At 35.6% G+C, this 13,291-nt stretch overlaps 1 protein-coding gene across 1 annotated transcript in view; it reads right to left on the bottom strand.

Moving 5' to 3' along the window:
• The window catches only part of ttn.2 (titin, tandem duplicate 2), a 171,351-nt gene that overhangs the window by 116,536 nt on the left and 41,524 nt on the right, over positions 1-13,291 (bottom strand). The window contains exons 45-73 of the mRNA XM_015358879.2: positions 12,785-13,063; positions 11,897-12,460; positions 11,252-11,533; positions 10,872-11,150; positions 10,493-10,771; positions 10,123-10,401; positions 9,725-10,012; positions 9,186-9,464; positions 8,815-9,096; positions 8,441-8,719; positions 8,048-8,326; positions 7,426-7,704; positions 7,040-7,327; positions 6,259-6,537; positions 5,880-6,161; positions 5,497-5,775; positions 5,118-5,396; positions 4,727-5,005; positions 4,342-4,629; positions 3,922-4,200; positions 3,401-3,682; positions 2,759-3,037; positions 2,385-2,666; positions 1,993-2,271; positions 1,603-1,890; positions 1,174-1,452; positions 777-1,055; positions 406-684; positions 35-322 (exon numbers count right to left, since the gene is read on the bottom strand). Of these exons, the coding sequence (XP_015214365.2) occupies positions 35-322; positions 406-684; positions 777-1,055; positions 1,174-1,452; positions 1,603-1,890; positions 1,993-2,271; positions 2,385-2,666; positions 2,759-3,037; positions 3,401-3,682; positions 3,922-4,200; positions 4,342-4,629; positions 4,727-5,005; positions 5,118-5,396; positions 5,497-5,775; positions 5,880-6,161; positions 6,259-6,537; positions 7,040-7,327; positions 7,426-7,704; positions 8,048-8,326; positions 8,441-8,719; positions 8,815-9,096; positions 9,186-9,464; positions 9,725-10,012; positions 10,123-10,401; positions 10,493-10,771; positions 10,872-11,150; positions 11,252-11,533; positions 11,897-12,460; positions 12,785-13,063 (8,436 nt within the window). The remainder of the gene's footprint in view (positions 1-34; positions 323-405; positions 685-776; positions 1,056-1,173; positions 1,453-1,602; positions 1,891-1,992; positions 2,272-2,384; positions 2,667-2,758; positions 3,038-3,400; positions 3,683-3,921; positions 4,201-4,341; positions 4,630-4,726; positions 5,006-5,117; positions 5,397-5,496; positions 5,776-5,879; positions 6,162-6,258; positions 6,538-7,039; positions 7,328-7,425; positions 7,705-8,047; positions 8,327-8,440; positions 8,720-8,814; positions 9,097-9,185; positions 9,465-9,724; positions 10,013-10,122; positions 10,402-10,492; positions 10,772-10,871; positions 11,151-11,251; positions 11,534-11,896; positions 12,461-12,784; positions 13,064-13,291) is intronic.

The following is a 13,291-nucleotide window of genomic DNA, read 5'->3' as shown; positions in this document are numbered from 1 at the left end:
AAATTATTATTAATAAAACCAAGATGCAACAAACCTTGAAGTGTAAGCTTTGCTCTACAAGAGGCAGATCCAACAATATTAGAAGCCACACAAGTATACTCCCCTGAGTGTTTCATTTCACTTTTAGAAATTTCTAAGACTGCAGAATTATCAGTAAAAGAGGATGTGAATTCCTCATCTCTTGGCAAAGGTTCACCATCTTTAAGCCAAGAAACCTCAATAGGAGAGGACCCAGAAACACGACACTCAAATCTAACTGGAAGGCCTTCAGTCTGTTGAAGACTTGTAATTTTTCTTGTAAAGGTAGGTGGTGTTTTGATATCTGGAAAAGAATTGTTAATTGTTAAAGAAATGTGACTTTACAGAAATTAAATGCAAGACTTTGAAAAGAAAGTAGATTGTCACCTTGTACTGTTAAAGAGGCACTTGAAGAAGTTGAACCTATTTTGTTTTCAGCTTTACAGGTGTATTCTCCAAAGTCATTTTTGACAACCTTGCTTAGTTTCAAAGAGGCAATGCCTTTGGTGAACTCCATTTTGCATGTAGGACTAGATCGCAGTTTTGAATCTCCTTTATACCAAGACACTTTAATTTCAGGTGTTCCTCCTAATTGGCATTTCAAGCAAACTGCATCTCCCACAGTCACATCCATTGCTTCCAAATTTTGAATAAAAAATGGAGGTTCTAAAGAAGGAAATAAATTCAGATAAAAGATGTATTCAAACAGCTTTAAATGGTGGTAATGTTTAGATATGGTTAAAGTAAGATACACAAACCTAATATTGAGACTACAGCTTCACAAGTATCACTTCCAGCTTCATTTACAACTTCACAAGAGTATTTTCCACCAGCATCTTTGTCACTGTGAATATACTCCAAGATGCAGGACGTCTCTGTAGTTGTTATATTGTATTTATCTGAAGATGTAATTTCAATGTCATCCTTTCTCCATGTCACAGATATTTGTGGAGTCCCAGAATATGTACACTCAAGAAACAGAGATTTCCCCTTTTCAACACTAGAATCCTTCAATTTCTTCAAAAAGTGTGCAGATTCTAAAGAAAACAATATAGGAATAAATTAAAAGAAATACTTTCATAGCTAGACAGATCAAGAGCAACACAGAATTTTCCATAAATAAAGCATTCCCTTTAAAACAATACATTAACCAACCTTTCACCAACAGGTTTGTTGTGCAACTATCCTTTCCAGCATCATTACTTATCTCACAGGTATACTCTCCAGTTTTTGATGAGTCTACTTTGAACAGTTCCAGGGTTGCTACTGTGTCTTGTAAAGAAATTGCATAGTGTCTTCCAGAAACAATTTCTGTGCTGCCCCTGAACCATTTCAGTTTAAGTGGAGGGGTTCCAGCAACAATCCCCATAAATGTAACATTGGACCCAGGTAGAGCTTCCAAAGGTTCTGGCTTTTTCACAAAAGATGGAGGCTCTAAATCAAGAAAAAAAAGGCATCCAAGATGTAAAGTCAAAAAGGATAAACAATTAATTTAAGAAATACAAAGATGAATGCTTTGAAGGGCATTTAAGAAATCACATTTTTATTATAAGATATGAGTCAAAATCGTGTGTATTTACTGACCTTTTACAATCAAAGAAGCACTGCATTCATCAGACCCAGCACTATTAGTTGCTTTGCATTCATAATGTCCAGCATCTGATAATTCTAGGGTCTGAATTTTTAAAGTGCATGTATTTTCACTGAATGTAACCTGATGTTTTATTCCATCTGCTATCTCTTCCCCATTATGGAACCAAAAAAGAGATAATGGTGGAGATCCAGATACTTTGCAGTCCAACTTTCCAGCTGTTCCCAAAACTGCAGTAGTGTTCTTTAATTTCCTTGTGAATGTAGGAGGTATAATTTTATCTGTTTAGAGAAAGGTTATTAAAGATGAGCTTCTTAAAGAAAACAAAGAGACATTTCCATAAATTTGTAATTGTGGAGCAAGAGAAGATTGTAATTACTAACCTAAAACAGTAACAGATGTTTTACAGCTGTCACTGCCAACATTGTTGTTTATCTCAAACATATACTCTCCAGTGTCCCCTTTTTCTGCAGACAAAATCTTAAGAGTGGAAACCATTTTTGAAAATGTAATCTTATATTTACGGCCAGATGCCAACTCTTTACCATCCTTAAACCATTTTGCTTTCAGCTCTGGTGTACCAACCACAGTACATTCTAATGCTGCAGGATCCCCTGCTGTAACACGGATGGGTTCTGGTTTTTCCACGATTGAGGCAGGTTCTGAAAGACATTCAAGTTTATTTGCTTACTAAGACATACATGTTAAAAACAATGGGCCATAATGAAATAAGAAATAAAAAGAGCATGTATTTTTTTAAATTTCTTGTACTAACCTAAAACAGCTAAGGATGCCATACATTCCACCATTCCTGCATCATTTCTTATCTGGCAAATGTATTTGCCAGCATTTTTTGGTTCTGCATTAAATATCTTCAGAGCTACCACATTCTTTTCATAGGAGATTTTGGTATTTTCACTCTCTCGAAGAACATCTTCCTTGCCTTTAATCCAAGACACGGTAATTGGTTGTGATCCTTTAATAGTAGCACCTAAAGTTATTTCTTCTCCAGAGACAGCAGTCACATTTGAAAGTTTCTTCACAAACACAGGTGGCTCTGAATAGTTTAAGAAGACCAAGATTAATAAGAGTATTGTAAAACAGTATAGTGAACATTAAACATCAGTTCATATTCACATCTATACTAACCTTTGAGTTTTACAATGCAAGTGCAACTTTCACTTCCCACATTGTTTGCTGCTTTGCATTGATATTCACCAACATCAGAAGCCTCAAGACTCAGAATGTGCAAAGTAGCATGGTATCCCTCATGGGTGACTTTGTACTTTTTACTGTCTTTAATTTGCCTTTTGTCTTTGTACCAGGTAATATCAAAAGGTGCTGAACCTGAAAGTTCACATTCAAGACTAACATCTTTGCCTTTCATGCCCTCCAGGGGTTCAGGTACTTTGAAGAAAGTTGGTGGTTCTGGAAAAGGCAACAGTGATTCATATATTTCAGTAAGTTAGCCCCGCACTGTTTTGCGATTTTCTGAGAAATGTTTTTCTTCTTTTTCAAATAATGTATTATTTAATTTAACTTAAGTGTATCTTTACAAACTTTTATAAAACTAGTTGAATTATTTGTAAAATAAACAGCTTCCTTTTCTAAATGTACAAAAGTAAATTCTGTTCTCTCCTAATTTACTAGAAAAAAAGAGATTATTTCAACAGTTGTAACCAATTCAATTAGCTGGATAAGGAATAGGAGAACATTTAGACCAAAAGTCACTTAACTTTCTAGAACTTTTCAGAATTTACAAATAAAACATTATTCATTCCACTTCCTGACCTTTTACTGTCAGTGTAGTGCTGCAGCTGACACTCCCAGCATCATTCTGAGCTTCACAGGTGTAGTCTCCACTGTCATCAAGGGTTGCTGACACAATTTCAAAAACTGCCACAGAGTTGATGAAGGATATTCTGAAATTTTCATTCTCTGTGATCTTATTGTCATTTCTGAACCAAGAAATTTGCAGTTCAGGTGATCCAGATACTTTGCATTCAAGGTGCAACTTTTCATGCTGCTTCACAACCTTTGAAGACTCAAGTTTCGTAACAAATGTCGGAGGTTCTGCAAAACCAAAATATTAAGACACAAGTCAATAGCAAGATAAACATGAATAAAACCATAAGAGGACATGAAAGGAACAAAGAAGATTGTGAAGATATGGATAAGAAAAATGGCTTTGGTTTAAGATGTTTAAGTTAAGAGCCTGCAACAGAATTGACAAAATTAATAAGCACAGTAAAAGCGGAAGTGGAAAATGATGAAGATGGCATAAATGATGCAAGAAAATAAGAAGTTCAAACCTTTTACAAGTAAGTTTGTTGTACAGGTTGCTGTACCAGCATCATTGCTAACTTGACAAGTATAAATTCCACTTTGTGAAACTCCAACAGAATAAAGATCTAAAAAGCAAGAGAGGCCCTCCAGTCCAATAATGCAGGTTGGTCCAGTTATTATTTCTTTGTCGTCCTTCAACCATTTCACTGTAAAAGGAGGTGTTCCCTTTAAGGTGCTCTTAAAATGTACCGTAGAAAGAGGAAGAACGGTCTGTGGTTCTGGTTTCACCACAAAACCTGGTGGCTCTAAAAGTGTATTAAGAAAAAAGAAAGAATGAACTACAATAAGCAACAGACACCTTCAGCAGTAATCAAGAAGAGTCAGTGATTTGAAAAGGAAAAAAAGAGATTGAAAAAATTCTCAAATTAAATAATATTTATTCTGACCTTTAACCACTAGTGCACCATTGCATTCACAGCTTCCTGCTTCGTTTGATAGTTTACAAGTGTACATCCCCGCATCAGTTTTCTCTAAGTGCTCAATCTCCAAGGACACAGTGTTCAGTTCATGGGCAAGATTATATTTTGTTCTACCAGATATGAGAGTGCCGTCCTTTTCCCATTCCACACTTATAGGAAGTGAACCAGTAATTTTGCACTCCATTCGAACAAAAGATCCCAAAATGTGTTGCATTTCCGTCAGTGGTTTGAGGAAGGATGGAGCTATTACTTGTTCTGTATACAATACAAAAAAAATGTAAGGATTGCATCTCCAATTTTATTTTATATGAATGATTCTTCATACTTTAAAACAAATAAATTAAGCACCAACCTAGAACGGTCAAATACATTTTACAACTGCAGCTTCCAATGTCATTGCAGACCTCAAAGGTATATTCCCCATCATCATCAATTTGTGCAGACTGAATGTTAAGGCTTCCCAAATTATTCAGGAAACTGATTTTATGTTTCCTGCTAGGTGTAAGCTCTTTGTCATCTTTAAACCATTTAACTTTGAGTTCAGGGGTGCCTGCAACTTTACAATCTAAACTGACAGGATCACCTGCAGTTACACTTATTGCCTCAGGTTTCTCTGTAATTTGGGCAGGTTCTGAAAAATAATATAAATTAGAATGTTATAAATAAGATATAATAAAAAAATATTAAATTGAATAAATCTGTGTCAGTCAAGCAACAATACAACAAAGAAAAAAAAAACTAACCTTGCACCAACAGAGTAGCAAAGCACTTTACCATGCCTGCATCATTCATAAGCTGGCAAGTATATCTCCCACCATGACTTGCTTCTACTACAGCAATTTGCAAAGAAGCAACATTGTTCTCAAATTTCATCTCAATATTAGGACCTTCCAAGACCCATTCTTCATCTTTCTGCCATTTTACTGACAAAGGAGGTGATCCAGTCACAGTGCACTGAAATTGAGCTGAATTTCCTAAAACCGTGGCAACATTTTGGACCTTCTTCACAAATGATGGTGGTTCTGGGTTTAATAAGATACAGAAATGTTTCTTAGCTAAGTTTAATAAAAAAATATTACAACCCAACAAAACCAATAGTTTGGTGTTTATGTAAGTACTAACCTTTCATTCGTATCACTGCCCTGCAGGAGCAACTTCCCACTTCATTTGCTACAGTACACTGGTATTCACCAGCGTCTAAAGTGTCACATTTCAGAATATGTAGGTTAACAATACCATTTGACTGTGAAATTGTATGCCTCTTACTGCTTCTGATTTCTTTAGCATCCTTATACCAGTTAACTTCAAATGGGGCTGTACCAATTACTTGGCATTCAAGCAACAAATCAGAAGCCTTTACAACCTCAGTGGGTAATAATTCCTTTATAAACACAGGAGGTTCTGAAAAAAGAAAGAATTAATCAGGTTCAGCAGATACACTTACCCTTTTTAAGAAAAACACAACTGATATCAAAACTGCAGAATTCCAATCTCTGTATACTAACCTTTTACATTCAGTTCAATGCTGCAACTTTCACTACCAGCGTCATTGCGTGCCTCACAGACATAAATTCCACTGTCTCCCATGTCAGCCCCGATAACTTCCAAACTCACCAGGGAGTTATCAAAGGACATTTTATATTTGCCACTGGGACTTATTTCATTTCCATCTCTAAACCAGCAAACTTTTATTTCAGGGGTGCCTACCACCCGGCATTCAAATGTCTTGCTTTGTCCTGGCTTCAACAGTGCTATGCTTTCAGGCCTCTGTGTGAATTTTGGAGGTTCTAAAAATAAAAGCATGCATAAAATATCACAACATGGTAGATGACTTAAGTGGAATACCACAATAATTGAGAAAAAGATTAAAGATTAAATAAGAACCTTTGACAAAGAGTGTTGCTTTACAAGCGTCAGAGCCAACGTCATTACTGATCTCAAAAGAGTAATCTCCAGAGTCTGAAGCCTTTGCAGAGAAGAGTTCCAGCAAGCTTGCTGTGTTATCCTTCCAGACAGAGCAAGAGGATCCAGACACAAGCTCCTTATTGTTTTTAAACCACTTTATGGTCAATGGTGGAGTGCCACCAAAAAGAACTTTAAACTGCACTCGTGATCCAGGTAAAACATCCTTTGACAAAGGTTTTTCTACAATGGTTGGTGGTTCTATATACGATTAAAGAGAGAGAGAAAGCTCTTAAAAATAAAAAACACAATTATGCAACTTATACAGTATATATATATATTTGGAAGCTTTTATTAAAATTAAGCAATGTAAAAATCCATACTAAATTGTTTTAAGATTATATTCTGTAAAAATATAACTTTTAGTGTATCTCAACAACTAAAGGCTTTAAGAATTTTCTCCAAAATAATTAAGAAGTGGGCAGAATAAGCAATGGTTTGGTAGAATGGAAATGTGGCGCAAGTCCACTTAGTCTTCTTTGGTTTTTCTCTTTCAGTTTTCAGTTCTCTCTTACTTTCATTTTAACATTTTACTAAGATTCAGGAGTTTAATTGAAAAACTACTCATTGTTGCTTGGATTCTTTTTTAGTTCTAGGGTGATCCCCTCAAGAATTACTTTGCAAACTCTAAACACTATAAGATTGACCCTGTCACCTTTGCAAAACAAACATATGAAGATGAACAACATAAAAGTCTGCAAACCTTTTACAATTAATGAACCAGAACACTGGTCACTTCCTGCTTTGTTTGTTGCAATGCATGAGTACGTCCCACTGTCAGAACTGTCAAGACGGCTTATTTCCAAAAATGCAGTATTTTCATAAAGTGTGCACTTGTGTTTTTCATCAGTTGATATCTCTTTATCGTCTTTGTACCAAACTACATTCATTGGGAGGGAACCAGACACAAGGCATTCCAGGTGGGCAAAAGATCCTTTGATACTATCCACTGGTTTGAGTTTTCTTGTGAAAGACGGCTTGATTATTTGATCTAGCCAACAAAACAAGAATCAATGTCAGCCATGTATCGTTAAACCAACCATATAACTTAAAAAATATAAATAAATTCTACTTTCTCTGTATACCAACCTAGAACTGTAATAGTGGCCTGACATGTGCTGGAACCCTCATCATTGGAAATTTCAAATGTATACTCTCCACCATCAATCTTTTCTGTTGAAACAATCTTTAACAAAGAGCTTTTCTCCGTAGTGAGGATTTTATAGTTCTTGCCTGATGTTAGTTCCTTCCCATTCTTGAACCACTTAGCTTTAAGTACTTTGGTTCCTGAAAATCTACATTCCAATGCAGCTGGATCCCCAGCAGTGACACTGATCGACTTAGCTTTTTCAGTAATGTTTGCAGGTTCTGTGACAAACAAGAGAATCATTTGTACAAGGACCATTTTTGTTTATAGAAAAGTTAACTCTAGAATGTATTCATGGTGAATAAAAATAATATATAATAAAAATGAAAAACCTATCCAAACTAAAACGTTTTAACATGCTTTAGTTATTTTCTTTTCAAGGTCTGTCAAATTCCTTTAATTTATATTTATTATTAACACTGTACACTGTAATAAAAAGCAGTAACTGTGAACAATACTTACAAATAACATTACCATTTCTTCTGGACAAGTTCAAAATCCATAATTTTAAAATTCAATGTAATAATCGGTAAATAAGTAGAAAATATGTACATTACAACTAACCTTTTACTACTAACGAGGCAGAGCATTTCTGAGCCCCAGCGTCATTCTTTGCCTGACATGTGTACTTTCCAGTATGATGTGTCTGAATATCACTGATATACAGTGTGGCAACATTGTCCTCAAAATAAATTTTTACATTCTCATTGATTGTCACTTCATGATTATCCTTGATCCAGGAGACAGTGATTGGCACTGAACCTTTCAGGGTACATTGCATTGTAATTACACTTCCTACCAAGGAACTCATGTTTTCAAGCTTCTGCACAAATGATGGAGGTTCTAGTAAAACAAAAGTATACATTGCAAGAAGATTAGAAAACCCACTGCTTGCTATTTCTCAAAATGTAGGAATTCCCAAATATCAAGCTGTCAATTTTTGGATTTGCTACCAACCTTTCAGTGTTAATCTGCAGTCACAGGAAGACTTCCCTACTTCATTTGATACTGTACACTGATAACTTCCAACATCTGCTGCATCACATTTCAGAATCTGAAGAGCAACTACACCATTTTGCAAGCTCATCTGGTGCCTTTTATCACTCCTGACAGGTTTATTGTCTTTATACCACATTATATCAAAAGGAGCTGAGCCAGACACCATGCCTTCCAAAATAACATCAGAACCTTTGACAACATCCTTTGACTCAAAAGCCTTTGTAAATTCAGGAGGTTCTAAAACACAGAAAAACAATTTAAATGTTTAAATATTTAAACATCCATTCACTTTCTCTTACTTAAAGAAAGAGATTTTAGAAAGTTAATCAAACCTTTAATTGTAATCATGCTGCTACATCGATCGCTGCCGGCTTCATTGAATGCTTCACAAATGTAATCACCACTGTCATCAACATCTGTGTTGACAATGTCCAAAACAGCCATTGAGTTGTCAAAGGACATTCGATATTTCTTACTCATACTGATTTCACTTTCATTCTTGAACCATTTAATTTTGATTTCAGGAGTACCAGTTACTTTGCATTCCAAAACAACAGGGGATCCACTCATTGAGAGTTTCGATGACTCAAGCTTCTTTACAAATGATGGAGGTTCTATAAGGTAAAAGGCACTGGTAAGTTTGCAAGAAGATTTGGAATGGCATAAATACAAGAGAAATAAAGAAGCAGAAGAAGAAGAGCACCTTTCACAAACAAGACAGCGGTGCATGTCACCTTTCCAGCATCATTGCTAACTTGACAAGTGTAATTATCTGAATCAGAGGTTTTCACTGAATGAAGTTCCAGAAAGCTTGAGGATGTTTCCTTTTTGATAAAACATCTTCCACCAGTTGTCATTTCCATATCACCCTTAAACCACTTAATTGACAATGGGGCTGTTCCAGTAAAAGCACTCCGCAGGATCACAGTTGAACCAGGTATTACATCTTGCGAGTCTGGTTTTACGGTGAAGATAGGTGGCTCTACATTTTGTTCGGGGGGAGGAAAAAAGATGTTTAATCTCAAATAAATAACAAGATAAAAAAATTACCAAGAGGTTTGGTTTAAAGTTCTACAAAGAGGTTGTGTTTCCATAGAATAAATACCATAAATCAAAACTAAGAGAGGAACTTATAGTTAAAATATACTAAATGAACTAATACAGTGGATTGACCTTGAAGAAATCATTAATAAATTCAAAGATTTTTTTTAAAGATGTAAAAATCTGTGTTGCTCTTCAAACCTTTTACAATTACAGTTCCACTGCTCTCCTTGCTCCCTGCTGCATTTGTTGCTCGGCAGGTATAGATTCCAGCATCAGTCTTTTCTAATCGGCTAATTCCCAGTGTAGCTGTGTTTTCTTTGAATTCCATTTGGTGTTTCACACTTGCTGAGATCTCTTTTTCATCTTTGTACCAGGAAATCGTCATAGGTTGAGAACCAGAGACTTTGCCTTCCATGTTTACACTGGTACCTAGAATTCCATCGACCTTTCTTAGAGGTTTTGTAAATGATGGTGAAATGATACGATCTGTTTAATGAATAACAAAATGCTTTTTAAAGAACAGAATCCATTAGGTCTGCAGTAAACCTTATTGAAAAAAAGCTTGGAAACAATAATTAAAGAGGGTCAGAACTAACCAAGCACAGTAATAGAAGAAGAACATTTGTCCTTTCCAACACTGTTTGCCACTTCAACCACATATTCTCCGCTGTCCCCTTTTTCTGCAGCAAGAATCTTTAGCATGGCAATATTATCTTTGCAGCTTATTTTATATTTTCTGCTGGAACCCATCTCTTTTCCATTTTTGAACCACTTTACTTTCAGTTCCGGACTTCCTGTTATAGTGCACTCCAAAGTTGCTGGGTCTCCAGCTGTCACACTAATCGATGCCATTTTTTCTACAATTTTAGCAGGCTCTAAAAGGGATCAAAGCATTTTACATTATAATATATTCATGGCTAAAAAAATGTTTAATTTTCAACTTCTGAAATGAAGGTATGCACTAACCTTGTACTGATAAAATAGCTTCACATTTCTGAAACCCAGCATCATTTTCAGCTTGACATGTATATCTGCCACTGTGGCTAGGGTTAACAGTTGCTATTTTCAAAGTAGCAGCTCCATTTTCAAATGTAATTTTGGTGTTAGAATCCTCTTTCAGTATCTCAGAATCCTTCAGCCATTTAACTGAAATAGGAGCTGAGCCTTTCAAAGTTGATTGCAATTTAACAGGATCCCCCAAAACCACAGAAGTGTTTTCAATCTTCTTAACGAACAAGGGAGGTTCTAGATTGAAGAACATTTTTATTAACAAAAATGTTTATAGTTTAAAGTGCAATAATTTAATATTCTTTTTTATGAGAGCATACTCTTTAACCTTACTAACCTTTCAACTTCGCAGTAGATCTACATGAAGTTTTGCCAACATCATTAGATACAAAACACTGGTAATCTCCAGCATCTATTGTTTCAAATGAAGAAATTTCCAAAGAGGCAATGGCACCTTCACAGGTAATTTTGTGTTTTTTACCAGTTTTAATTGGTTTCTTATCTTTAAACCAGTTCACATCAAAAGGAGCAGTACCAGCGAGCTCACATTCAAGTGTTGTAGTAGATCCCCTCACTACCTCTACCGGATTCAATTCCTTTTTAAAATAAGGGGGTTCTAAGGAAGAAAAGATTGAATGTAACAATGTTATATAGCCAAAGAATAATAAGTCTTACTAAAAGGGTTAAAATTAAACTGATGAATGTATTAATACACACCTTTTACTGTTACTTGAGTGCTGCAGCTTTCACAACCAGCTTCATTTAAAACTTCACATGTGTAATTTCCACTGTCAGAAACACTAACATCACTTATTTCTAAGACTGCCACAGAGTCAGTGAAGGTTATCTTGTATTTATCACTTGTATGTAATTCCTTGTCATTCTTAAACCAGGCAGCATGAAGTTCAGGTGAGCCTTTCACTGAGCACTGCATCCGTGCTGTCCCACCATGTTTCCACAGAAGCTTGGACTCCAACCTCTTAATAAATAATGGGGGCTCTATGGGAAGTATTTTAAAGGCATTAAAATTGAATGCTCAGGAAAAATAAATCTTGGTACGTACTGTACAAATACTGTAACATGCGAAGAAAAAAGTCAATTCAGAGAAAAGAACAGATTTCTGCACAGGAAAGAACCAAGAAGAAGAAACGTTTAGAGAAATGAAGATTACAGAACACCAATACCAAGCAATACCAAGAATACCAAGGCACCAATTAAGAAGACTGTAAAAGAGGTGTCTGGAAAGACAGACCTTGCATTGTGAACATGTTATCTTTTCACACTTCTATTATTGCTAATTTTCCCTCATTAAATAATTTTTATCCGTTAACATAAGAAAGGGAAAATTAACTCACACCTTACCTCGTACAATTATAGAAGAAGAGCAAGTACTGCCCCCAGCATCATTTGTAGCAGTGCAAACATAGTTTCCAGAGTCCTTAAGCTTTGCATTTGGAATTTCAAGAATTGCTACCTTTTCTTCAAAGATAATTTTGTAATCCATGGTGTGATGGAGCTTTTTTCCATCTCTGCTCCAAGTGATGGTTACTCCTGTATCTTCATCCACTTGGCACTCAAGTCGTATAGGGTGCCCGACAGCAACTGACAATGGTTCAATTGATTTTACAAAATGTGGTTTATCGATCACCTTCAGTTCAGCACTGCACATGTCGGTTCCAACTCCATTTGTTGCTTTGCAAAAGTAAATACCCTGATCTACAAGTTGAAGATTTTGAATTTCAAGAGTGTGTTTGTTGTTATCAGCTGTAATCTTATAATTTGCCTCTGAAGAAATGGCAACATTGCCTTTTTGCCAAACAATATGCATTGGCGAAGAACCAGTCACTAAACACTGTATTCTTGCACTTTTTCCCACAAATAAAGTCATTGGCTCTGGCTTAGCTACAAAGACTGGAGGGAAAACTTCTAAAAGATAAAAAAAGAAATAAAAATCTGCGTTATTATTTTTTCGTTATTATAAGAATAAAACTGTAAAAATGATGTAGCTACCCCAACATACCATGAAGATATAATAAATAAATTGTCATTCCTATAACACATAATACAAGAGAAGTAATTTCTTTAAAAGAATTATGACAAACCAATCAATCGAACACATGGTCAAAATTTAATAAAAAATCTTCTTATCTGAAATTTGTTCCTGATTTCATCAAGCTTCATGCAAAAAATAGCTCATTGGGAAACCAAAAAAACACTTAAACTACCCAATAATCATAGAAGTAAACTTACCTGCTACTTTTAGGGAGGCCATACAGCTGTCACTGCCATGTTGATTAGAAGCTTTACAAGTATATTCACCGCTATCTGTCAGTTGTGGATTCGGAATTTCCAATGAGGACATGTAGTACCGGCTGACAATTCGGCATCTGTCACCGTCTCGGATCTCACTGCCAGCTTTAAACCACTTAAAGGTCACGTTTGGTGCATCTTCAATCTCACACTCAAATTTTGCAGGATTTCCAAGAATGACTTCCTGGGGTTGAATTTTCTTCTTGAAAACAGGTGGAACTACATTTTGAAAAAAAGAAGAAAAAATTAGTATATTCACACATATAAAGTGTAAAATGTTAAGTAGGGAGGTGATCAGCTGGAACAAAAATGATAGGGGTGCAAACACTAGCAATCCAGGGAGTGACTGTGAAAAAAAGTGGCTGTCAAAAGAGGTTAGAAGGAAGAAAACCATCACCGTTTTTAAAAATGAACGCTTAGTGAATGATGAAAATATGATTTGATGCC

Source organism: Lepisosteus oculatus, chromosome 12 (assembly GCF_040954835.1).
Source record: "Lepisosteus oculatus isolate fLepOcu1 chromosome 12, fLepOcu1.hap2, whole genome shotgun sequence".
NCBI classification, from domain to species: domain Eukaryota; kingdom Metazoa; phylum Chordata; class Actinopteri; order Semionotiformes; family Lepisosteidae; genus Lepisosteus; species Lepisosteus oculatus.
Note: the sequence above shows the minus strand (reverse complement) of the source record. Positions and strands in the feature narration are given on the sequence as shown.